Here is a 25,092-nt window from a genome sequence, read left to right on the forward strand (position 1 = left end):
TCTCGGCGCAGGGCGTGCGTACTTTACCCTCCGAGCTGCTCAAGAAGTTGGTGCTCTCCGGTGTAACTTTTGTGGCGCACGGCGGGCGATGGTGGACCCGGCTGCTCTGCGAAAACTGTGTCATGTGAGAAGTGGCATTTCGTCGGTGATGTTGGCTCGATCTGCTGGTCGAAAAAAGAGTCTGGCTCAACCGTGATTTTACGCTCGGAGAGCGAAGAATTAACGCGTCCAGTGATTTGAACCATGGGTGCGACGTGCGCGCAAAGGCAACGCTCTGGGAATACCGCGTGACTTGCCACAAACTTTTGGCTTGAAGTTGCCTCTTTGTGAAGTGAAACGCGCCTGACACTTAGCGCCCAGCAAGTCCCAGGAAGTACGTGAAAGTGTCGCCAGGAAAAGTGACCCCCTTGTAATCTTTTTAGAGGAACCGAGAAAAAATTGAAACGCGACTCTTCATCTCAGCGCATCCTTTGGAGCGCAGCGCCTTCCGGATGTAATTTTCATTTACGCGATTTTCCGAAAGCAACAATGATCTCGGAGAGAAGAGACTGGACGGGAGGTCTATTGCTAGTTTTCTCTTCTGAGAGCTCTCAGTGATAGGCTCTCTTCGGCTCTATTACGGCGCTGGACGTTTTGCGAGTGCAGGTCACGAACAACGGTGGCTTATAGTTGCCTCTTCGGAACCTAAGGGCCCGTGATCGCGCAGTGACGCCGTCTAAACGGCCAGGACGTCGCGTCTCCCGGGCGCACTTCAGGATCCAAGACTCACTGCTTCGAATGCAGACTAGTTCCGACGCGCTCAACGATACCAGCCACGATGGTGGTGATCAACCCGCCTGCCGGACTCGAGCCGCTCGCGTCGACCGTTTTGGTGGCACTCAACGACACCTCAGCGACAGCGGCGGTTGGCCCCAGCGCACCGCCTCCTTCTCTCCCGGAGGAACTGACGTTCACGCGCAAGTCGCTGGTGCAGGTAGTTGTGTACGTGCTGTTGTTCGCTGCCGCGGCTGCCGGCAACGTGCCCGTCTTCCTCAGCCTGTTGGGCAAGCGCGCACGCAAGTCTCGCATCAAGCTGATGATGATGCACCTGGCTGTGGCAGATCTCATTGTTACGTTCGTCATGATACCCCTCGAAGTAGCGTGGCGGCTGACGGTGCGTTGGGCCGCCGGTAACGTCATGTGCAAGATAATGCAGGTGAGTACCCGTACTGCACGAGCACGGAAGTGGCGATCTAGATGACGGCCTTGTTAATGAACAAGGTCTAAATCAATATAACTGTGAATGCTCCTCACTCGAGCACAGCCATACGGCCATAAAGGAACACTAAGCAGTTCTTACGATTCTCTGCAGTTAAGATAAATTCTTTCCGGCTCCAGAATCCGAACCAGGAAAAACCTATTCTGTGGGGCAGTCGCTGTACCAACTAAACTAGCCAAGACGGTTATCAGCCACTCAGGACCATGTCTTGCTGGTGAATTTTTTTTTCTCGATTGAAATATAGATAGGAGAGGGAGGTCTGCGTTGAACAATTCCTTGATAATCTGAACTTGAAGGATGTCTCTGCTCCGTGAAAGTGTGTCGCTGTACCTGACTACGCACCCTTTCCCGCTTCATTGTGGTCGACTTGTTTGAACAGAAACAGTGACCGGCAAAAAGAAGGAAACTCAGCAACGGGAAATGTCGTGGAAAGCGCCGAGAAGCGGTCATGCATCGACGTTTGGGAATCGCTGAACATATAGCGCCCCGCTATTTAATTCGCACACCTGCTGCGCGAAACTTCGCGGTCTCGACGGCTAACGTAGCAATGATTGGCTGGCGATATTTAGCGCTCTAAGTTAAAGCATGACACCCTCTCGTGCTTGTCTGACACTGGTCGCAATGGACAGCAGCACTGGTAGAGTTGCACCGCTTCTTCAGGTTGTCGACCTTGCGCCACCGGCTGTACGGGTTCCGCATTCTTCCTGGTGTATGCATATGGCGTGGTTCCTCCTTTTGCCGCTCTTCCATCTTTTTTTTTTGTGCGACGATAGCTGAACTTGAAACTTTCTCCGGCGGAAACGGTGTTCGTGGTAATATGTCCCAGTTGAAAAAGCCTACGCTCGCTTGCTGTATGCCCAGGGGTAGTCACTCTCAAGAACGTTCCGAGACACTGCCGCTGTTTCTGTGCCGTATCGCACTCATGAACACGGCGTCTATGTGGGGCGCCCGCAGGCGGCGCTGCGTGAGCCGCAAAGCCGCTTGCGAACGTGTTCCCGCTAAGTGGGGCCGGCCCTGCACATCACTGAGTAGTTGTGATGCTGTTTATGCGCTCAATTTAAACGAGAACAACTCTTTTTTTTTCACGCCAGAGATGCCGCTTACTTTTGTTCAATTTTGTTTTTCATTCTTCTCACAATGTAGGAAAAAATTCTAACTATTTCGGCTCAGTCAAAGAAACGCTAGTGCAGAATACTTGTAAATGCGTAATTATATTCGCGGTTTTTGTCAGCTTTAGAGCCGGAGGAGCTATACAAACGCCGTTTTGGATACTGAAGTGATGTGCTTTGAAAAAAGATTTGCTTTTTTTCAGCATATTATGTAATTCAAGAATGGATTCTTATACTGCCGTTCTGTGCAGCGATATTTTTCAACATATCTTGTTCCATGGTTCTGTTACTATGGTTCTGTTTTCACGGTATTTCCAGGATTCTTCTGTTTTCACGGGGAGAAACAAATTTAATTTTCAAAGTGAACAACCTTCCAAAGATCTTCCAACTTTCTTCCTCTTCCAGCCTTCCAACTATCTTCCAAAGACAATGTTCGGTGCGTGCTACACACGAAAACTTAATTGCATCAGTGCTGAATCAAATGGGGCCCTATTTCACCTTAACAGCGCAACAATGCGGAAACCAAAGTTAGCAGTTAAGTTTACTCGACAGAACCGTACTTACAGGCCCAACAAGCCTCAGTCGGGCGCGCCCGGGCGGCGGCCACCGCCACTGGGGTCCCATACTAGGGACCTTCACTTAGTGCTTGTAAGGATCGGTTCCTTGCGGGCTGTTCCTAACATACCTCCTGTGCCTTCTTAATAAATGTTTTCACCGCCACCACCTCGCTACTCGCCAGCGTCTTTGTGGCTGTGGCTGGCAACAAACTGAGTGCCTAGCGGTCACAAACATCCTTGCTTGAGAAGAGCTTGTGACGATTCTTATTTAGTTAGCCGCGGTGGCTCAGTGGTTATGGTGCTCAGCTGCTGACCCGAAAGACGCGGGTTCGATCCCGGCCGCGGCGGTTGAATTTCTTTGGAGGAGAAATTCTAGAAAGCAGTGTACTGTGCGATGTCAGTGCACGTTAAAGAACCCCAGGTGGTCGAAATTTCCGGAGCCCTCCACTACGGCGTCTCTCATAGCCTGAGTCGCTTTGTGACGTTAAACCCCATAAACCAAACCTATTTAGTTAGCTGTCACCAGCGTAGCTCCCACGCGCTGGAAATCCATAAAAACGTAGTAAAGTCCCATTGCACAACGACTCGAGCCAACAACGGCGAATTGAAATTACTTTTTTATTTGACCAGTGGCAGGAATTACGGTGGAGGAAGTTGAGAAAATAAGGAAAAGATAAAGCCTGACAGTATCACAACTAGTAACGAACTTTTTACGTCTACCCCTCTAATTAGCTCGTAGTCTACTTGTCCTCAGGCATGTAGGCCATGTTCTCCGTGAACCGCCGCTGTGACGTCTTTGACGCATGGCTATGCAGAGGGAGGCACTGTTAGCCGCTAGAGCGCGCTGAAATGTTAGCCTCATGGCTTTCTCGTTGAGCGAAAGCATCAATAAATGCAACGTAAAGACAACTAGAGGTAATACCGCGAGCCCCATGACAAGCTAAGTTGTCAACGACGGCGCGCCTACTGATCGAAGCCATGGTCATAGCACGACCTCGCGGCATTAAATCAGGGATTACAAGACAAGTTGTTGATTACCAGGGAGGAAGAAGGGAAGAAGGCATCCCGGGTGTAATGATTCGAACAAACGACCATGATCGCGTTAGCTTTTTTTTTCCAGTGCTCCGATTGGTTATCAATAATGCTCTCCAGGGCGTACTGTTTTGTTCCGGAAGCGATATATTGACTCTGTGCGGACTTCCCAATATAGAACCCAACAAAACTCTCGAAGTTCGCTTTTTTTTGTGCCCTTCACGCTACGGCACCGTGGCTGTTCGAGAACAGAGGGGCCATTTCACACAGCACGAGCTGCGGAAAACTAGTGCGCGTTGCTATGCCGGCACTGAATCGGTGGTTCCTCACGCAGGCCTCTAGGTGGCGAGGAAGGATATGAGGCTGCGAGTAGATGGCCTTTGGAAAACTTGCTTTGCTGCAGTACTGCATTTTTCTGTGGAGAAGGACCCACACAAGCTCACTGTTCGACTCGAGGTAGCGCAAAAAGTCCGCGGCCTTTGGTTTTGATATCAAGATAGTGAGAGAAAAAATAACGATATACACGCAAAACATTTGGTGCAACTCTTTCAGAAATGGGCTCTCATCGATTGTTCTTGCCCTATATCGAGGCTGTCTTCTTAAACTATTCGTATTCTTCGTCTCATCCCAGCCAAAAAATATAAGAGAACCATGCTCAAAATAAGAGAATGTTCTGTCGTCCTGTCGTGACAACATAATTTGCTGTAGTATTGTACTATTTTTTGTGTTGTACGTAGCATTGGTAATTCTGCCGCTACGACAAGAGGGCGCAATACTACAGAAAGTTTCTTTTGTTACTACATACGTTTCTGTTGCTACTATAAGGTCATGTTCTACAGTACTAAAAAAATTGTGTTGTGACAACAGAAAATTTGTTCTAGGGTTTTTCGATAGAGATGCCTGTAACATCAATACCGCACGGTCATACTTCGGCGGTTATGCATAGTGTATACGCTGTAGGGAGCTGCATTTCGTGCACTCTTTTAAAGACACGGATGGTCTTTATTGTTCTCGAAGTTAACTTCGACCTTGGTTTTTATGGAGGTGAGGTCTGCTGAACGGACAAAGAAATGTTATTGCGAAGTGAGTACGCAAAATTGGCAGATAATCTAGTGCGAAAGGTCTACATTGCACTTATGCCTTATAAAAAGAATTTTATGCCATATACTTCGTTCACTTCGGACATCTGCCAGGCCATAGACAACGGTTGCGCTACTCAGCTCTGCACTCATCCATGTTCTAACGCAGCTCACTTGGTGCTGGAGAGCTCATGTGGCAATTTTAATGGACGCATCGAATGCCCGTTCTTGTTGACTGAAAATGGGCCGGGATACGCTGTGATTTCAGATTCTTGAATTCTTTTGCGGGAGTATAAGAAAAAAACTGTAATTATTATTTTACGTGCACCTACTATCTTATATTCAAAGACATAGCAGAAAAGGATGCAAATATCTCTAAAATATTTTTTTTTGAAATACACAGTTTACTGCAAGGTATGTTAAGGTGGCAACACCACTGAGAGAAAGAGAGAGACCTTAATTAATAAAGGAGAGGTCTGCCTGGTTATGAGCCTAGCATACACTTCAGAGAACACCACTGAGCGCACGCATTTCATGCATACCCTTATTTTGACAGCAGTATGAAGGTGAATTATCTTAAAAATACAGTAAAATTTAGTAGAGACGTAGAATAGATGGATGCTGCAAGGTTCAGAACACTCTCTACTGAGCTGCCGCAAAAGCACTGCAGACTGCACTGTCGCATGATGGGATGTGGTAATTTTACAGCACGCACCTCAGGGCTAAAATCATATTTTTACGCGAAGGCCCGAAAGCCGAGGTCCTCCGACTGTCTCCTGAAAGCAGATGCCAAGGCCGTTGCCTCATATTAGCGTCACAGCAGGAGTGGACGAAGGCAGTAAAGTACTTCCTTACGGTAAATTGCTCGGATTATGGGCATTAGCCCTTCAATAGACTTTTGCGTTTTCCGAGTGGAGGTTGCGTTTTCCAGTTCTTATTCTTTATACTTTTCAAACTGCTTTGCCATTCCTCTGATATGGTTTCGACACGGACTCTCTTTCTTTGGCGTAACCTTGACTTTTCTCTTCGTTACCCTTTTCTTTTGTGACAGTGAATTAAGACGAACAGCGCTTTTATTCCGGCTGGCGAACGCTGAACTTCTTCATGCGCTCATATACCATAAACGACCATTTCTTCTTTGTCGTGGCATTCCCGCCGTTTAAGCACAGAGTTCATGGGTAATGACGCACTCTGAGCCGTTTACTTTTGCTTTATTAGATTACATCCAAGACACCCACCCTTTGAGTATTACATAAGGGGAAGGATTACAGTTGTTATGAAGATTTATAATATGTTAATCGTGCATAATAAATTGTTTAATCTCTTTGGAAACGTTATAGGGCAGATAGGACTTTTGTGACTTCATGGGAAGGCGATTCAAGTGAGTTGCTGCCCGCCGTAGGAACAATAAGCAAGCAGAAGCAGTCATGCTGGGGGGTGCTTGAACGAGTGGCTTTAAAGAGATGAGCACGGCTGAGTAATTAGAGTATTAGGGAGCAATGTGCGACGCAGGCTGAAGGCAGATGTAAAAATATTTGCGGAACGGGGACTGGTGGTGCAGCAAGCACGGATAAAAAAAAAGGACTGAATTGCCCTTTTGAATTTTGAGTTGATTATATATTGCTGGAGTTGTATGGCAGCGTTAAAGACAGTAGACATTATAGTATCAAACTGGAGATGAACAGTCGCCTTTTCGCCTTTTGCCCTCTGCACCAAGGTACTGTGTTCTCTAAATTTCTTGAATAAAAAAAAAACATTTTCATGACAATACTGCGAAATATATTGCCTATGTAATATTGTAAGCCTGTTGCTGTGCTTCCTTTTTTGTAGTTTCTGGCGACCTGGAATTCATTAATGGATGAACGAATAGTTAATCTTCGAATGCTACTTTGGCTTCTAAGTCTGCACTCGCAGTCGAACTCTGAACCACACTAGCTTTCGAGGGATCATTGCCGACGGGACTCGTCACGATGCAGCATCGAAGTGGTGTAGCTGTATTACTTTACAACGCCAAAGCGAACAGGCTACGAGATAACAAGAGAGGCGGAACGAGATAGAGTTTTATGAGATATACCTGAGAGGTTTATATAACGTCAAATAACGCAGGACGCTTGACGCAGAAGCTGCCGATGTGGAACGCGTCACTTGCTCGTTATTTTCTCGAGAGAGCGATGTAACAAATAAGCCCGTTTGGCGCTCCTTAAAGGGGTCCCGAGGACATCTCCAAGCAGTTCTTGTTCTGAGCGAAAACTAATTCTTTTGCTCTTTATGTGCTCACGTTTGACCGGTAGAAAAAAGACGCATGCAACGACGAGTAAATTGGATTTAAAAAGTTTCCCGCCACTCGATTCAAAGTCAAATGACTTGTTTCTACCAGTGCAAAGTGAACAGCGGTGTAACGTAGCCTCTGTGATTGGTGTCGACGCATGTATTTTACTTGCGAAATCGGGCGGTGGTGGCGACATCTGTTTTTCGTTTTTTGATCTTTTTTAGCTTAATAAAAGCTCTGTTTCCGGTGGCAGTAGTCTCTTCGCGATTAGAACGCTGTGCCCTATCTGTACAGGCCAACTTTAATTTCTCCTCAGTGTCCCTTTAACGCATCGCTGCTTGTGCTTAAAAGCATTAGCCGCGTCGTGTTAAAAATCAGGATTGTGCAAAGCACAGGTGAGGTTAATGCGGGCAGTTCAATTTTCGGCCGCTGTATGCCGCCATAGTGCCTATTACTTAGAGAAGTTCGTGGCGCTGCTGTACCTTAACATAGTTTGCGTCCTCTGCTCAGCACTTTACAGCCAAGGAATGGATCAGCATATCAGCAGCATCACGCTAAGGTGTCGTTGTGCACACGTGTGCAGGTCCTCCGAGCGTTCGGCCCGTACCTGTCGTCCATGGTGCTGGTGTGCATCAGCGCGGACCGGTACTTCGCCGTTCTTCATCCCCTGCGGGTGCACGACGCCCGCCGGAGAGGGAAATTCATGCTGGCCTCAGCCTGGTACATCAGCCTTGCGTGCAGCCTGCCGCAGGTGAGTGATACTCCTTTAAGCATTCCCGCTATGTGGGATAGTCGCCGTACACGCCGACTCACTGAAATCGTGGAGTGGCCGCGGTGGCTCAGTGGTAATGCGCTCGTCTACCGAGCCGGAGTACCCGGGCTCGAACCCGACCGCGGCGGCCGCGTTTCGATGGAGGCGAAACACAAGAGGCGCCCTTGTGCTGCGCGATGTCAGTGCGCGTTAAAGATCCCCAGGTGGTCGAAATTATTCCGGGGGCCTCCAATACGGCACCTCTTTCTCTCTTTCTTCTTTCACTCCTCCTACCTTCCTCCCTTCCCTTGTTCACCGAGATCAATCCCCAAGGAAAAACAGCACAATTTCCTATGATACTTAGCCGCCCCCCCCCCCCCCCCCCCCCCCTGGTCAGACATATATCTATGACCAATTTAGTGCTGCTAAATTTTCTCACCAGTGGAGAAAGGCTTTTTTTTTGCATTGATCAAAAGTGCACTGCTAGAGCACAGAAACAATAAGTGGCACATTCCATCCGATATGGCACACTCAACAGCGCCTTTTTACGGCGCGCTTCAGGTGTCCGCCGAGATATGTGAGACAGATACTGCGCCATTTCCTTTTCTCAAAAACCAATTTTTTATTATGTTTAGGCTGTTTGCGCGCAAGAAACATTCATGGTTGGCCTGCGTCCATGCACTGGGTACTGACGACAGCCATCTGTACGTAGATGGAGGAGGAGCTGGCCTCTATGCAACCATTATTAAACTGCACTGAGGGAAAATTTAAGTTGGCCTGTATCAATGCATTACCCCGTTAAAATGACAAAGATGCTACTTTAAATACAAAGGCAGCTTTCATGGTGTGTAGAAAAGGTGGAAAAATGAAATACAGATGCTGCCACTACCGGCCGTTTTCGCAAGCGCGACTAGGGTGCGGTTTTCTTTTTACGGGGATCTCTGAGGCTAAGCTACATCGCCATTCACTTCCTAACGGTGATTGAGAAGTCGTTTTCAGTCATGGCTTCGCAAGTTTAATTTTGGGAGCAGGAAAATTTCAAAATCTGATTTGCCCAGCAATGAATGCGTCTTTACTGCCGAACAAACATCAGCGTAGGCTATCAAGAGCCACCGAATAGACTTTTACTAAGAACACAGGTTGGAAGGAGTTGCCCTCAGGATTTCATCAGACTAAAATGTTTCGCAGCTTCGGTCAAAGGTCAGCTGAAGCCTTTTGAGGATGTAGCAGTATGGCGCGAATTCCTTAAGCGAGACTCAATTGGATGAATTCAGTTTTAGAATTTTCGTCAGCGTTAAAGGTATATAGAGGTTGCCATCGCAGGCACGACTACGATTTGTTAAGCTAGTGGAAGAAACCTTATATAACATTTACTATCACATAGGCAACTGCGTGAAGGGCACACAGCAGGCGCAGTATTGTGTATGTGTTTTTTAAGGACTTATATTTTTGTGACTCGACGGAAAACTTGGTGTTAAAAGTGCCAGAGGCTGACAGCTGCTTTAAAAACAGCGAAGATTTTTGTAAGAGATTTTCGGTTAGTAAAGATCGTTTTCTTTATGCATTTTGATATCGGAAACGATAAATGAGTGCGAGAACGATCAGTAGCGCTGTAGAGATTGACACCGACACCGATTGTCGGCAAAACTGAAGCCCCGATAACAATTGTGGTGCAAGAGACATGCACTTCCCGTTTTTGACGCATAAACTCAGAGGACTGTTGCATTATTTACATGCCCGGACACTATTTCACACATAAGCGCTTCAAAAACACTGATACGAACAACCATGGCATTTCGATCAGTTGTCGATTCCTTTAATAGAAAAATTACGCACAGCATGAGAGTAAAAGTTAGGTATAGTTTTCCAATTTTTTCGAGCAGACTAGCAGCGGGCGTTGTGTCAGGTTAGCAGATGAGCCGAACAGATGACGCCACATTCAACGTTGGCTGCAACTGGGAAGCAGTCTGCGCGCATGCACGTATTTTAGCTCTTTTTCCCACTCCGCTTCTGCTTGAAACGCTGAGCGACCGTCAGGTGGATGCTGCTGTAATATTACTAAAAAAGTGGTGGGCTGTACACATGCGCGCATGGTATATCGAAAACCAGTTTAAATAAGAAAACGTACAAAATAGGATTTTTTTTTCCACTCGTTCGTTGAAGGAGACTACTCAGAAGTAGACTGGCGCTGTCGAAATCAGCGCTCGCACAAGTGTGAAATGCTTGAGCAGAAGTGGGAAAAGCCGTCCTTTCGGGTCCGGAAGTAATCTGTTTACGGCTCAGATTTTATGGGTAGGCTTTGAGGTATTCAGTGGAATATTTCTCCCGAATGAACGTGGCTCTGTATCTTACAGTGCTTGCGCAAGCACGACGCGGCAGTATGTGGCTGGTATATTCCTGTGACCAAAGACTGTATTGTATACTCTGCGAAAGGTCCAGTGAATTCTCTGTTTTTTTTTTCTCTCTTCTTGAAATAAAATCTTACTGAGTCGGCAATCATATCCCCCAGAAGCCGGACTGTGCGGCAGGACAAGTCCATGAAAACTCCATGGCAACGGCGTGTACCTGGAACGTGTTTGCGATACAGCCTCATTCGTCTCTTGTCGTCTATGGCGCAGTTCAAAATTTATAGCTGTAGTAAAACTACTCCGCCTATTTGGAGGCAATTGCTTCCTGCCTGAAAGAAGATGAGGTACGCGAACCGCGATGCGAAAGAGGATGCGACAGGAAACAGGCGCCGACGTCCGGCTCTAATCGTAAAACTTTTGGTCAATTGTGAGAGATGCGGGCGTGAACGAAATATAACGACAAAAGAAGATACACCTCTAGAAATACTGCGAGCAGGGCAGTGTGGAAAGAAGATATATGTCCTGCGAAATGTGAAATATGACTGAGCTGCACTTAAATGTTTCTTTTTTTAGAAAGGGTGGCGGTAGTAATCCTGAAATTCCGTCATCGACTCACGGCTTCCAGCGATGCTGCGTCAGACCGCGGCTTGCTGGTTATAAGGAAATAAGCTTTTCGAAATGAATACGATCGCGCATTTAAACATTCGCAAACAATCTGGTTCCAGCGTGCATGTTGACTGGGACCTGTTGCTTTTCTCAATGTGCGTAAAAGTTGGAGATTTTTTTTTTTTTTACCAACAAAGAAGGGTGATTTTGCATTCTGCAGACTTCCGCGACAGGTAGTTTTTAGACTTTGAGTCAGTTATATAGTATATACTGACCCGAAAGTTTCAGCCCTATACGTTAATTCAGTGCATTACACCTGAAAGCAAACAATGTTAGCAGTGTAAAATGCCATACGTAGTGTTTTACAGTTTTGTTTGTATTTACCGGCTGCGGAGCGCAGCTGTTGAACAGGATCTGATGAAAAAACGAGGAAGACATACATCACAAACATAGCATTAAAAAAAAAAAATTGGACGCTTTCGTCTCGGAGAGTAAAAATTAGAGTGAGGCAACCGGAACTCGCTGCGGGTGCCCATATCTATCGAGAAAGCAATTTCAGCTTATTCAATAGAGTGATGGCGTCCGTCGGCTTATGGTTCACTTCTCAGCGGGCCGTTCTTTAGAGTCGGGAAGTCAGTGTTTAGACTTCCGGCTGGAGTGTCGGCACGTGGTTTCCTTATTAAATCTTTTGCTATGTCCGGTGGCTGAGTGGCTTTGCAGCGGGGTTGCGAAAAGTGAGAGGCCATTAAAAAATAAGGGAGATGGCAAATTGGTAAATTGGTTTCCGAGGAAAGGAAATGGCGCAGTATCTGTCTCACATATGTCGGCGGTCACATATGTCGGCGGAACCGCGCCGTAAGGGAAGGGAAGAAGGTAGGAGTGAAAGTAGATAGAGAGAAAGAGGTGCCGCAGTGGAGGGCTCCGGAATAATTTGCACCACCTGGGGATCTTTACCGTGCACTGACATCGCACAGCACACGGGCGCCTTTTGCGTTTCGCCTCCATCGAAACGTGGCCGCCGCGGTAAGGGAGATGGAAAATTAAGTTTTGCGTGGATTAAGCCTATACGCTCGTTACTCCAGAAGGATTTAATACTTGGTTCGTACGCTAAGAAAAGCCATAGGTGTGCATTAGGACAAAAAAAAAAAACAGCAGCAAGGATAGAGAATAAGCCTGACGTGCGGACGTTTTAGTTAAATTTTAAAATAATATAAAGGCTGGTGCAGTGTATGTATGACGGATAATTGACAAAAAGTGGTCTATTACGGTGCAATTGGGCGAATACCAAGAGTCTAAAAACGTAACTGAGGCCGACCGAGAGTCAGTTGTAGAGAAGAGCTTGACAACTTAAAAAGCTGACATGGCTGTAGCTCACGCAAAGCAGGAGCAATTGGAGGCCTTCGGGAGAAGTCTCTTTCTGGTAGTAGACTCCACTGGGCTGATGATGATCATAATGGTAATAATGACACACGCTGGTGAAAACACTGTCGGGTATCAGGTTTCCGGACAATCCGCACGTGCTTTACAGTACGAGGAAAAAAAATAAAAGAAAGCAGTCAAGGCCTAGCACATTAACGATGTGGTTGCCGAATATAAACGAGGCACCCAGTTCTCCCTTTACGTCTCCGGTTTGCGCTTTCGTATTCCGGTCGCTAGAGTGTTTATTAGATTTCCGTGGTTTCCGCACCCGGTCTTTGTTTAAAGGACGAGCTGGTGTCGTGTCGGCGCCACGCGCGAACAATCTGACTTGCGGTGCTTTGTGTTGGAGGTGTCCACCCACTTTTTATGCGACTACCGTGTCTCCCACGCGCACCCAAGAATCTCACGTCAACTGAATGAAATACGTTGCGACGACTACGTGCACGAACTTGCAAAGCAGGTTCCTTTAGTTTTACAGAATGGTGAAAGAGCGGAAAGTCCAACAATAGTTATATTTGTGCAGTAACACCACGAGAACGATAACAGGGTTCAGATATACTCGCCAGAACGCACTGAACTTTGAAGATTCCATCCGATAAAGTAAATACCAGAGATCATTTCAGTGCTGTGGGGCGAGCATACCCAGCAATTCCCGACAAAAGAATTTTTGAGCGGGAAGCCGTTTGTTGCGAAAGCAGTTTTTTTAATACAATGTCAGATTTCAATATTACCACCAATACACTCGCAGATTCCCCGCCGACAGTCTTGATTTTTTTTGTTAATATTTTCGCTATCTTCAAAAGCGTTCTTTTCTAGAGCAGTCTCAACTGTTCGGTGCGATCGATGAAAACACTTTAAAAGAACAATTTTTAAAATAATGGACCATTTTCTTCGGTACTTCCATAACAGGGTTTCACACAATTTTGCAATTTTCAAAATTTTTGTTCCAGAAAGTTTGACATGCTTGAAGACAATGTTTTGATTGGTTTTTGTTTCTCTCAAAATCGCGGTGACATTTAAAATGTAAAGGAAGAATAGCCAGAAAAAAATTTAACTAGTATAAAGCTCCAGTACACTGTAGCGCAGCAAAAGACGAGGACACAAGAGACGAGAGACGAGAGCGCTCCACCATAGCGCTCGTGGTGTTCGTCTCTCGTCTCTTGTGTCCTCGTCTTTTGCTGCGCTACAGTGTGTTGGAACTATGCACCAACAAGCCCAAAAAGCCGCGCTACTGTAGTATAAAGCGTCCAAATAGCAAATTTTATGCCCCGCACCCAGGCGTATAGACCAAGGAACGCTCCGTGGTGCACTCGTGAGCGGAAAACAAATTTGGTGCACACTATTTAACAGCCCTTCAGAGCCTATAATTTCCTCGCAACCGTGTGACGGACAGAAAATGGCAACCGCAAAGAAAGACGATGACACATGAGCGCTTGTGTGCTATCCTCTTTGTTTCGTGGTACTTTTCTTGCGCGAACTGACGAGCACTTCCTAGGAAACGACAAAATGGACAAGAAACTTATCCACGAAAAGCTTTTAGAGTTGGTTATAGGTGTTTCACAGCTGGCCAGAGCAACTTCAAATCAATTCAGGGATATTGAAATCGAATGCTTAGCTCCTGTACTGTTTATTCTCATACTCGTTGCTGAATTCGAACATCGCTAATTGTTTTTGCAATGTTTGTGGTTCCAAAGACTGTGTAGCTAATCGAAGAAGACAACACAATAAGCGCCATATTTCTGTATAGCGCTAGAAGTGACGGCGCCAATGGGAGGCGAGGAGTGGCGGCCGCCAGCTCAGAAATCTTCTGGGCCACGCATAAAGTTACCGAGTACTGCGTTTAGACGCTGGCAAGGAAGGCGTTACCTGGTAATGCAGCCCTTAATATGGCCGCTTTCCACCCCCCCCCCCCTCCCCCCTAGGGGGGGAGGAGAGGATAGCGAATGCATGATGCTCCTACAGCAGCATTTTCTTAGTTAATTTTAAAATTATCAGCAGCAATGCCAAAAAGGCATCATACCTATGTAACACTTAATCGCCTCCTTCTCCTCGCTACCTTACTACAAATTTCCCGGTGCCGTACCTGAGCGCTCGAAGGATGGCGCTGCCTTCCAAGCAACGCGCCACCCTGTCGTAGCTACTGGGTTCTAGGCCCAGGAATACAAAGCGACTCTCAAATATAATATGCAGGGCGACATTGAAGCTTACAGCCTGATTTCCGATGCTAGATTACTCTGAAAGCAAGAGACTTAATTGCTTTGCTAGTACACGCAAACAACTGCAGACGAACAAGGCGGCAGCGCAATCGTCTGCAGATGTCACGTGGCAAATACCTACCTTTTAACAAGCCATAATTCCCTTTGAATGTTCACTACACTTTTTTTGAGAAAATTTATATTATACTGTGCAGTGCAGTGCAGAGCGCGCGCACGCACGCACGCACGCACGCACGCACGCGCACACGCACACACACACACACACACACACACACACACACACACACACACACACACACACACACACACACACACACACACACACACACACACACACACACACACACACACACACACACACACACACACACACACACGCACGCACGCACGCTCGCAAGAAAAAACCTCGGTTGAATGGGCAATAATCTCTGCTTACTCAGGCAGACCAGTTGACTGAAACGCCTGAAAGCCTCAAGGGAAATCGATGTCCTATCGCTGGAACGAACACTGACTGAGTGGGTAGAGAAGCGGCGAAAAATTGATTCGTTCTTCCGCGCGCCCGCATCCCGTACAACCGTATTTCGAGAATCGCGAGTACGCATACTTTTTCATCCGAATAGTCACGCGTGAAGACATCAGTGTAGCCGGCAATTTTAGCCTATCTTTAAAGCTGTTAAGGAAACGTTCTTTTGATGAGAACCTCGCTGAAAACGCGTAGTACAGCCTTTGTCAGAAGTTTAGAGCCCAGGGGGTTTGCTTCTGGGCCATACTGCTTTGCTTATAATGCACGCTCAGCGTCCCAAATCTCCTGAAGGTAAGAAGATTTTTCGTCCTGCTCCCTCCGATGCGTAGGATTTCCATTAGTCCTACAGGAGCGCTACAGTAGTGCTTAGAAGCAAACCCCCTTGGCTCTAAACTTTTGACAAAGGCTGTACATCTCGTCACCGTTGCTGCTGCGGCTCTGTGAGCCACTTCATCCGCTATCCAAATAGATCAAGGCGAGGGGGCATGGCTACTCGATCTGACGACGCCATACCAGTGATGTAAACGAATGCGCAATATTATTCGGCGACGTCTCAAACAGCCCCCAAAACTGGCAAATTTCGCATTGCTATTTAATAAGTAAAAGGACGGCGCCCTTAGAGTTCCGCAGAAATCAGACGGTGTTCGGCGCATTAACAATTAGTTTAAATTATAGATATCCCGTTCGCGAGAAAAGTAGGCGTTCGTTCGTCCGTGTCACGTAAGAGCAGGCGGCCCACCATGTCACTGAGCATCAAGTTACTTGGCGAGAGACAGACAGCCGCCCCTCCTAAAGAACCATCTGCAAAAAAATTGCGAGGACACATTGGCAACTAAAGTGTTGAGAGGCGAAAGCCGAGGACACTATGCCGCGGCGACTTCCGGTTGATGTGACGTCACACCGTTTCCGTGGCTATATCGATACCCAAATTATACATCTTTCGGAGATCTTCAGTGTTAATTACACCTAATTACACAATTTTTCAACTAATTTGACAAATTCTACGCTTTTCCGACCATTCTGTGACAATTTTCACTATGCCGTGACGACTTCCGGTGGATGTGACGTCACACCGTTCCTGTGGCTATATCGACGTCCGCTCTATTTCGACGCAATTTTGACATTTTTGCCTATAATTAATTGACTAATTTAAGTACAGTAATCAAACTTGGCTTCTAGGTTCATTTTTTCCTCCTCTATCTGAAGCAACCACTGGTTTCCTTCTATCTTTTTTCGTTTCCGAGTTAAACGCGTGTGATACGCTTTGTTAACAGACGACAGTATGAGCCACTGATCTCCACTAGGTGGCTGGATGCCGCATTCCCGCTTTCCGAGACGAGTGCGAGTGAAGCCACCGGAAGTTGGACGGCTTGTCCCGGAAGTCGGGTGTCTGCTGTGTATTTCAATGCAAAAAGTCGCGACTTTCGCCCTTTCGTTCTCAGTTTTTTGCGTTGTTCTCGTGTAATGTCTGAATTATATGAAAGGAACAAGCAAACTGAACGCGAGAAATGTGAGCATTGTGTGCAGAACCCTGTAATTTCTGCGAAAGCGAAGAAAACAGGCATGCATGTCTCACCCTGCCTAGGCAAAAGCGTACGTGCATTAAACACTATGTTCTTGCCTTGTTCTTGTCTTCCTGAGCGTAAAGGAGAAGTAGTAGAATGACGATGAGGCTAGGTCATCTTAAAACCGAATTTTCGTGCAGCAAAGAAAAGGCACAGCGTGAGAGGAACGACTGACAGGAAACACGAATGCTGCAGTGCGCGTGAGAAGCGCTGTTAGAAGTCAACTGCATTAAGCACCACGAATTAAAGCCCATTCAGGCTTAACTTGCTCCAATACGAAACAGTACAGCCGGCCAAATCTTTAGCTGGCGTGCGTGACGGCCGCGTTTTCCATGCTTCTGTAGCTTATGACGGAGCAAGGTTGTGAAAATATCAAACTTGAGGACAGGCTCACTAAGCCCGTGCTTGATATAGAGGTTTCCGCAAGTTTGCTTCATCCCAAAGCGCAGGAGCACAGAAAAAGCGGCCGTCGCTCATGCCAGCTAAAGATTTGGCCGGCTGTACATGACACGCTCCATCGAAAAAGCAGTACCATACCTTTTGGAGGCGCTAATGTGAACCAACCGAACACCGTCGACACCTCACAAGATAGTAGCCTAGCCCTCGCTCCGGTTCGGTCTAAACATAATTCGTACAATGGTCGCTGCAAAGTAAGCTGCCTGGTGAATGTTTCAACCTATTCTTTCTTATATTTATCCCCCATTGATAGCATAACTTGGGCTTGAGCGTGGGAACAAGCATCACAGTAAAGAGCAGAGTTGGCGGAGCTAGGCAAACGAAACGATACCGAGCCGAGTAGACGAGGCTCCATACTTGCTGCGTGTAGCGACGTCCTGCCGTCTGCTAGTGTCGTCCCATTGCTATGCAATGGACCCTTATTTTTGAAACGTCTTTCCCGAAGACTTCGCTGGTCTCTTCACTCAGTTGACGGCGCAACAGGTATGCATTGTCATGTAAAAAGACGAGAACGGCGAGAAGACGATGGATAAGTGGGAAAGCAAAACTGGAACTGAAAAACCGTGCTGAGGTCCCATTTCATGCACTGCCAAAGGCTGACTTCCGGGACAAGGCCGCTTACTTCCGGTGGCTTCACTTTCGGACGCCCGATGCGGCATACAGCTCCCCTAGTGGAGATCAGTGGTATGAGCCATTAAAGGCTTTGGCCTTAAATATTAGTCTTGAAGGAGCTCCGGAAGAGCAACCTAGGTTTCGCAAGCCTCACCTACTGGGGTACCGCTGCACCACTGCGCCAGTGTTAGTGCGAGGACTCCCGCGATCTATGAATTTATGAAAGAGAAGGAGCGATTGCGCTGGATGGATATCTGATGGTATCGCATTGCACTCATAAGGATAGTTTAAGCGTCGTTCAAGTTTTTCTGCCGTCAAGCGAGCTACTCCGAAGCGACCGTGGAAATGCACCAGACTGCACCGAATTGACCAATGAAACGCGTCTATTTTAGAGCGCAGCTCTTTGGCGTCCGTTCCTGGGTTTCGCGTCGTCGTCGGCCTCGTAACCAGCTCCGCCCCCCTTTCATCCCCCCAGCGCTAGCAGCGACCGACTGATACCGCTGGATGCCGCTGACGCCGCTAGAGAGTCAAGATAACGTGACTGCATAGAACACCGTCGCCGCCATGCAGAAAGAGGAGGAAAGGGTCCCCCCTGTTCTTGTGTGGCGGATAGGGTGCTCTTCAGTTGCCGACGCGCCGGTTATTTCACGTAGGCCCCGGCACGTCGACGAATACGTGACCACCTTCCCACGGCTAGACCTGGTTCTTAGCGCTGCGGAAGCGAGGGTATCATATTGTTTGTGTCGGCATCGGCGGCGTTGTCCCTGAAACCAACTCCGCAGCTGGGGTTGACTCACTATCGAAAAGGTGAAACAGCTTATTTGCTGCGCTCAAATTTCGCATTAGGAAGTAACGTAATCGTCGGTAATTTTTTTTAGAAGGAGAAGGTATTCTTAGATAGGGGTGCATTGGTTTCGAAAGCGTCACTGCAGCCACTTCTACTTTGAAGGCTTAGCATGACATCCCGTAGCGCGGTGATGTCATGGCCCAAAGCGCCAGTCCTGATTTAAAAAAGAAAGTCGGAACAGTGGAGCTAGTCATAACAATTGCAAAGTTCTGAAGCTTTTAGTGCTAGTGGACGCATCCAAACATGCTGCACATTCTTTGGTTGTGCTTAAATGGAATTCGGAGAGCCACGTTTATATTATAGAGGTCCAACACAAGGTGTGCTGTTAAAGCTTTGCGGAGATATTTTTTTTCTACTCCGTTGTGAAATCATTGAATAATGGAATTGAGTGCATGGGCGAGTTGGTTTTCCATCTTGATAGTGAAAGCGCTCAAAAGGACAAGGACGACAGAAAAGGAAAGACATAAAAAGCGCTTTGTATGTCTTTCCTTTTCTGTCGTCCTTGTCTTTTTGAGCGCTTTCACTGTAAAGGTGAAATCATTACCAGGTGCCTAAGCCTTTCACCATAGGCGGCACCGAAGAAAAACTGCGTGTAATACCGATCCAGAGAAAACACTTTTTCTGGATGCGAGAGAAAACTGCAAATCCCGGTTTTCAACAACGAAATCTCGGGGCTCAACACAGCGTCGAGGAGTGGAGAAAGAATAGCACACCACCGATCATGCACGAGAGAGATGAAGAAAACAATATTTTAGCTCTCTCTTTAAAAGAAGAATAAGATATTCTTAGATGGGGTGCATTGTTTCGAAAGCGTCTCTACAACCGCTTTTAAATTGAGGCTTAGCATTGCGGTTTCGTACAGCAGTGACGTCATGGCCCAAAGCAGAATGGCCTGCTTTAGGAGAGGCAAGTCGGAGCAGCCGAGAGATATCGAAGAAAAGGCGGCTTAGCAAAAGTACCAAGACGAGAAGGAAGCCTAGACCTTAGCAACAGCAACGCCGACTCCAGCGGTCTGACTCAGATAAATTATGCCACGGCACCTCCACCCAATTGACATCTCTTATTTGATCTCTGTAAATTTTCCTTCATGACTGTGACTAAAGGTCCAAGGGCTAGGTAGTTTGAAGTCAGTTGCGAGATTTCTAACTCTGGAGTTTTCAAGTGGATTACCAACTCTAGAGTTTTCAGAAGAAAGAGAGAGCACGCCGTGACTGGAAACCGGGAGCAGAAATCCTGAAACAGTAGCTGAGAAGAGAGATAACGGTGCGCCTTGATCGAATGAGAATGTTTACTTTTTATTTGAGTTTGCTTTTGGGCCTGTAGTAAGCTTATACCTAGTGGTACTGCTTGTTAAAATCATGAAAATGAAGGAAGGCAATGGTAGCAACACCCAACGTTGAGTTTCTCTGGGTCGGTTTACAGGGCGAAACGAGAGTTCTTCAACCAGACTCATGCGGTTTGCTTTTAACTGAAGGGCGTTGTTGAACGGATGTGCTCTGTCCAGAGAATTGTGAACAAGGAAACATAAGTGGGCATGTCTATAGGGTATCCAAAGGCCCTGCGTGAGAGAGAGAGAGAGAGAGAGGAACAAAAGTGATTGACGGTGAGGATGCCGCAATAAGGAAAGCTGTCACAGGCTCACAGGAAGCGTCATCGATTGCACAGCAGCTGGTTCGTGACGATGGGCCGCTGGCGAAACATTACTAGGCGGGTCTGGCTCGGCTGTCGGAGTTCCGTACACCACTGCCTGTAGGGCCTCGATTCGTAGTTATGCTGCAGCCATGTTGACCGCCCCTGAGCGCTTGCCGAGGCTAGCCTTCGAATATAAAACGTGGCTTCGACGCCGCGTGCGCGATGGGCTTGGCAGGCATGCAGTGGCCTGTTAAGCGGCTTACCTCTGTTTGCAATAGGGAATCACCCATTCACAAATTTGTAATAGGCAGCGAGCGTTGTGTTGATGAGCTTCATTTAAACCTGGTACGGCAGCGCAAAAAACGGGGTGCTCAGAAAAATACTATACAGGACACGCGCTACCACAGTCGGCCCGACTATCTATCTTAGTGAGCTTCGTTTCAGTCCAGTTTCGACGTCTAAACTGATCTGCCTCTTCTGAATTCCCTTTTAATAAAAGTGCACAAGTTGAAGTGGCTTTTTTTTAAAACCAACATTGGTTTACCTGAAAGAATTCTTTAATAAATTTACCCGGATTAATGCCGAGTCTGCACTTACGGACCCGCGGCGGTGGCTCAGCGGCTAAGGCGCTCGTCCACTGAGAAGAAGAACTTGGGTTCGAACCCGACCGCGGCGGCCGCGCTTCGATGCAGGCGAAATTACTCCGCAGACTTCCACTACGGCATCGGTTTCTTCTTTCACTTCCTCCTTTATCTCTTCACTTACGGCGCGGTTCGGGTGTCCACCGAGATATGTGAAACAGTTACTCACTCATTTCCTTTCCTCAAACACCAATTTACATTTTTTTTTTGCACTGACGTGCTGAAGTTCGCGTAACCATTTAAATTTTGTGGCTGCGCTGCACATTTTTATCACAAAAAGCAGTCGCACTGAACACAACTTTCTTTTCTTTCGTCGGAATTTTATACATGTCCACTATATCTTGCAAACATCATAAATTTGTTGATCTAAATCAGCTTATTTCTCAATGAACAGTGGCTTTCTCGTGGGAAAGTTACTGCGAGACTGGAATGCAGAACCGTTTCGCGGTTGTTCCTGCGGCGAGAAATGTCGACGCTGCAAAGTGCTGTGGTGCACGCTATTCTTGGAGTCGAATACGGCACAGCGTGGGGAGCAACGAAAGGATTAGCCACAAATAGCAGGCGTCCGCAGTCGTCTGGATGCTTCCCTTTCTCTTTGCTTCTGACCGGGGACCGATTGTTCTGCAGGAGTGAGCAAGAACGCTCACCCTGAAAGCCTATAAGCACGTACGGTTCACGCTGAGCCACTGTGTCGCGCCGTCGATAAGCTCCTTTCCTAATTACGAAGCACGCCTCTGTCAGTCCGCACTGGCGTTTGTGGTGTTCCGTTTTATTCAATGGAAATCGATTGTTCGTTTTTCTTTGTTACAGAACCTATCGCACTGCTCCGGGGGATATTGCAATCAGCGGCTAGGCGTGACACCGCGGGTTCGACTCCCGGCGACAGATGTCGCATTTCGGGGCAGGCAATAAGAAAAATGACCGTGTACTGTGATTTTAGTGCATGCTAAAATAATGCTGGAGACCAGCATAAATATACAGCCTTCTTCTACGGCAAGCGTTATGGTCCGCTATGAACGTTATGTTAGGCGTTATGGCAGGCTTTATGGCTCGAAAAATTTCATCATTTTTTACGCATCCTTAGGTGACTGTTGCTGCTAAGGGGCAGGCTTTCCAACCAAATCAAAATTTACGAGGTTAAGCTGGTTATCTTTCTCATTTAAGTCGCTTGCTACTGTCTTTGAGGTTTGCTTTCACACTGCATACAACTTTCCTGGGTAAGACAAGGCTTTACTTCGTAAATACGCCGACGGTACACAAATTCCTATTTTTTGGTAATCTTTGTGAGCTGATGGCTATTGCTTAAGGTATTTATTTCTTTGATTCGTGACATTAAGAGAGCTTATTTCCATCTAAAAACGTGCATCTTCATGAGAGATCGCGCATCTTTTTCCGTTTTTCCGTGGACAAAACTAAATGACAGGGGGTCGTTGACCGCGCTCTAGGTTTATGCGCAGAACATTAACCTTATCTGCATCTCTCACCTGTAGGACAGCCGTCCCTAAGCGCAAGTACTAAAGTCTTATTATCGAACATCGTCGTGTAAATAATCTGTACGTTACGGAAATGTGTTCCCGTTATACTAAAACCTAAGGGATGTTTGCCGCAAATGGCTGCACAGCTCAGGCGCGCATTTTGACAAACGTGTGGCGCAAATCTCCCGTCTTCGTACTGGACTCACTGCCGTCGCCCCTAGGTGACAATGTAATTGTTTCACACTCTAGAGCCCCATGAGTGTAGGACACGTTGAGAGCAAATTGCGAACTGGGTATGACACAGACTTCGAGTTATCGCTAGAGATTAAAAATGCATTTGATTTCTGCCCCCCACTCGAAAGTACGTTGGTGTCGGAATGCTGCGAACACAGTGTGATGCTTCCAGTATACCTACCCACACTACTTGCTCCAAAACTCACAAGCTATATTTTTCAACCTAACAAAAAAATACCCCCCCCCCCCCTGTGCAGGCGCTCATCTTCCGCGTGATGGAGCACCCGGAGGTGCCGGGCTTCTGGCAGTGTGTGACTTTTTTGTCCTTCCCGTCGCCGCTGCACGAGACGCTCTACAACCTCTTCTGCCTGCTGGTGCTGTACGGCATCCCGCTGGGCGCCATCATCCTCTCGTATGGGCGGATCCTGTGCGAGATACATCGCCAAGCGAAGGATTCGCACGGTATAGCCTTTCACTTTTATTGCTTTTGATACTCTCGGTCAAGAGAAATAGTACACGTTTTTTAAAGCTGTACGCTATCGCCGGACGCTTTTATTTCGCTAATAATTGTCTACTAATTTTTTTTAGCTTAACAAAAATATATATTAAAAAAACTATATGTGTCCGAATATCGCGCGTTATAATTTCATGTAGCTTTAAACAAAATACGTACGGTACAAAAAAAAAAAACATGCCGTGCACAAAATATCGGAATTTTTTCCTTTCGTGCGGTTCTTCAGTGAGAATTTTATCTTACTTTGATAGCTTTTCGGTAAAGGGTTAAAACGAACTATGTAGGAAGTGCAAGAACTGCACGTGACAGTGAGACCGATGATGAGCTTAAAGCATCTACCTGGAGACAAAATATCTACCTTCATGGAGCCCAGATGCTGTCATTCGCGCAGTGCGCGTCAGGACGCTGTGTGTTTGACCGCCACTCGTGTGCGCAGCCCAAGATCCAAGTCAAGTCGACACGGCCCCCTGCTCGCGCATGCGACTCCGGTGCTCGGACATGAGGCGCATGCACCGCGCCCAGTACCGCACCCTTCGGCTGACCGTGGTCATCGTGCTCGCCTTCTTCTTCTGCTGGACACCGTACGTTGTGATGGTGCTGTGGTACCAGTTCGATGCCGAGAGCGCCAAGCACGTCGACGACTACCTCCAGTCGTCGCTCTTCATGTTCGCCGTGTCCAACTCGTGCGTCAACCCGCTCGTCTACGGCAGCTACACGGGCCGGCTGAGGCTGGGCTGCTGCCGGTCGCGCTGCTTCCCGGAAGACCGGCTCCCGGACAGGGAGGAGCGCCGCTTCTCGTCCTCGCTGAGGCGCTTCTCGAAGCGCACGCTGCACTCGTGGATCCCGAAGACGGTGGCCACGGCTGCCGCTGTGGGCGCAAAGGCCGACTGCTCAGCACTGCGCAGGGACTGCTGCCCTCTGTGCGTGGGCGACGTGAAGGACATGTGCGTGTTCAGGGTAGACGTCGGGTGCATGCATGCCGAGCGTGCATTCGAGGCCCACTCGGCGCAGCTCAATGGTGGCAGCCACTTCACGTCGGACAGCGCGTCTCCGCTCAGAAAGAACCACAGCCTGTGATGTGTGGACGTGAAGCGTCACTACAGATCGTGGACGTCAGGCAGTGACAGTGCTGGTTCCAGTGTATCTGCTTTCAGACTGCTGGAGATCTACCACTCCGTTTGAACTGGAAAACGGCAGATATTCTGGAATAAAGGATGTTATTTTCACTGAGGTCGACAAAGACAACAACAAATGGCGGACATGATCTCGATCCACTTGCATTCGTGGTTGGTGCCATCATACTGACGGACTACTTCTTCGGCGACTGGAGGTGTGCTAGTTTTGGGCAACTGTTCTTGAACATGCGCCTACTCCGAAACAGCAGCTGCTTGTGAAGAGACGAGTGCGGTCTAATGAAGAGGGCAATGACCACTACTGGACGGTACTACAGTGGTGACCATGGTAGACAGTTGGGCTAGTTGGTGTGTATTCGTTAGTGACTGCGACATTGCAACTAGCGTGGAAAGCACAAGGACAGCGACAAAAGGAACAGACGGGACAGCACGCTAGTGCCGTCCCGTCGTGCTGTCCCGTCGGTTCCTTTTGTCGCTGTCCTTGTGCTTTCCACGCTAGTTGCAATGTCGCAGTCACTAACGAATACAGTGGTGACGCGCCGCTACTTTGTTCAAAGCGTACCACTGGAGAACCTTTGGTGAAAATATCTGTACAAAAACTTGTGCGTTGCAAACACTGCGCTCACATTGTATTAACGTGAACAGAAACGTTGTTGATAATGCCGTGTTCTCCTGCATCGCAGGGGATGTGTGATGCTCAAAAAAACATAAACGATGCATGGTATTCGCAACAAAAATTACAACTAACACATTATTGGCATCTATATACTTTCACTTCCACATCAATTTGAATAAACAAGCACTGTGAAGAGGTCT

General features: G+C 47.4%; 1 protein-coding gene across 1 annotated transcript; it reads left to right on the forward strand.

The window, feature by feature from the left end:
- On the forward strand, positions 1–24,659 carry LOC149341604 (adipokinetic hormone/corazonin-related peptide receptor variant I-like). The gene is made up of 4 exons (XM_089542002.1): positions 1–1,195; positions 7,888–8,055; positions 22,887–23,091; positions 23,580–24,659. The coding sequence occupies exons 1-4, from the start codon at positions 818–820 to the stop codon at positions 24,218–24,220; spliced, it is 1,392 nt and encodes a 463-aa protein (XP_089398128.1). The 5' UTR covers positions 1–817; the 3' UTR covers positions 24,221–24,659.
- Positions 24,660–25,092: the final 433 nt, after the last annotated feature.

This window comes from Amblyomma mixtum, chromosome 5, assembly GCF_055824585.1.
Source record: "Amblyomma mixtum isolate Tamu chromosome 5, ASM5582458v1, whole genome shotgun sequence".
Taxonomy (NCBI): Eukaryota; Metazoa; Arthropoda; class Arachnida; order Ixodida; family Ixodidae; genus Amblyomma; species Amblyomma mixtum.

Coding starts and splice junctions, on each gene's coding strand:
- LOC149341604 (XM_089542002.1), top strand. CDS start 818: ATGGTGGTGATCAACCCGCCTGCCGGACTCGAGCCGCTCGCGTCGACC. Junction 1,196..7,887: donor TCATGTGCAAGATAATGCAG/GTGAGTACCCGT, acceptor ACACGTGTGCAG/GTCCTCCGAGCGTTCGGCCC. Junction 8,056..22,886: donor TTGCGTGCAGCCTGCCGCAG/GTGAGTGATACT, acceptor CCCCCTGTGCAG/GCGCTCATCTTCCGCGTGAT.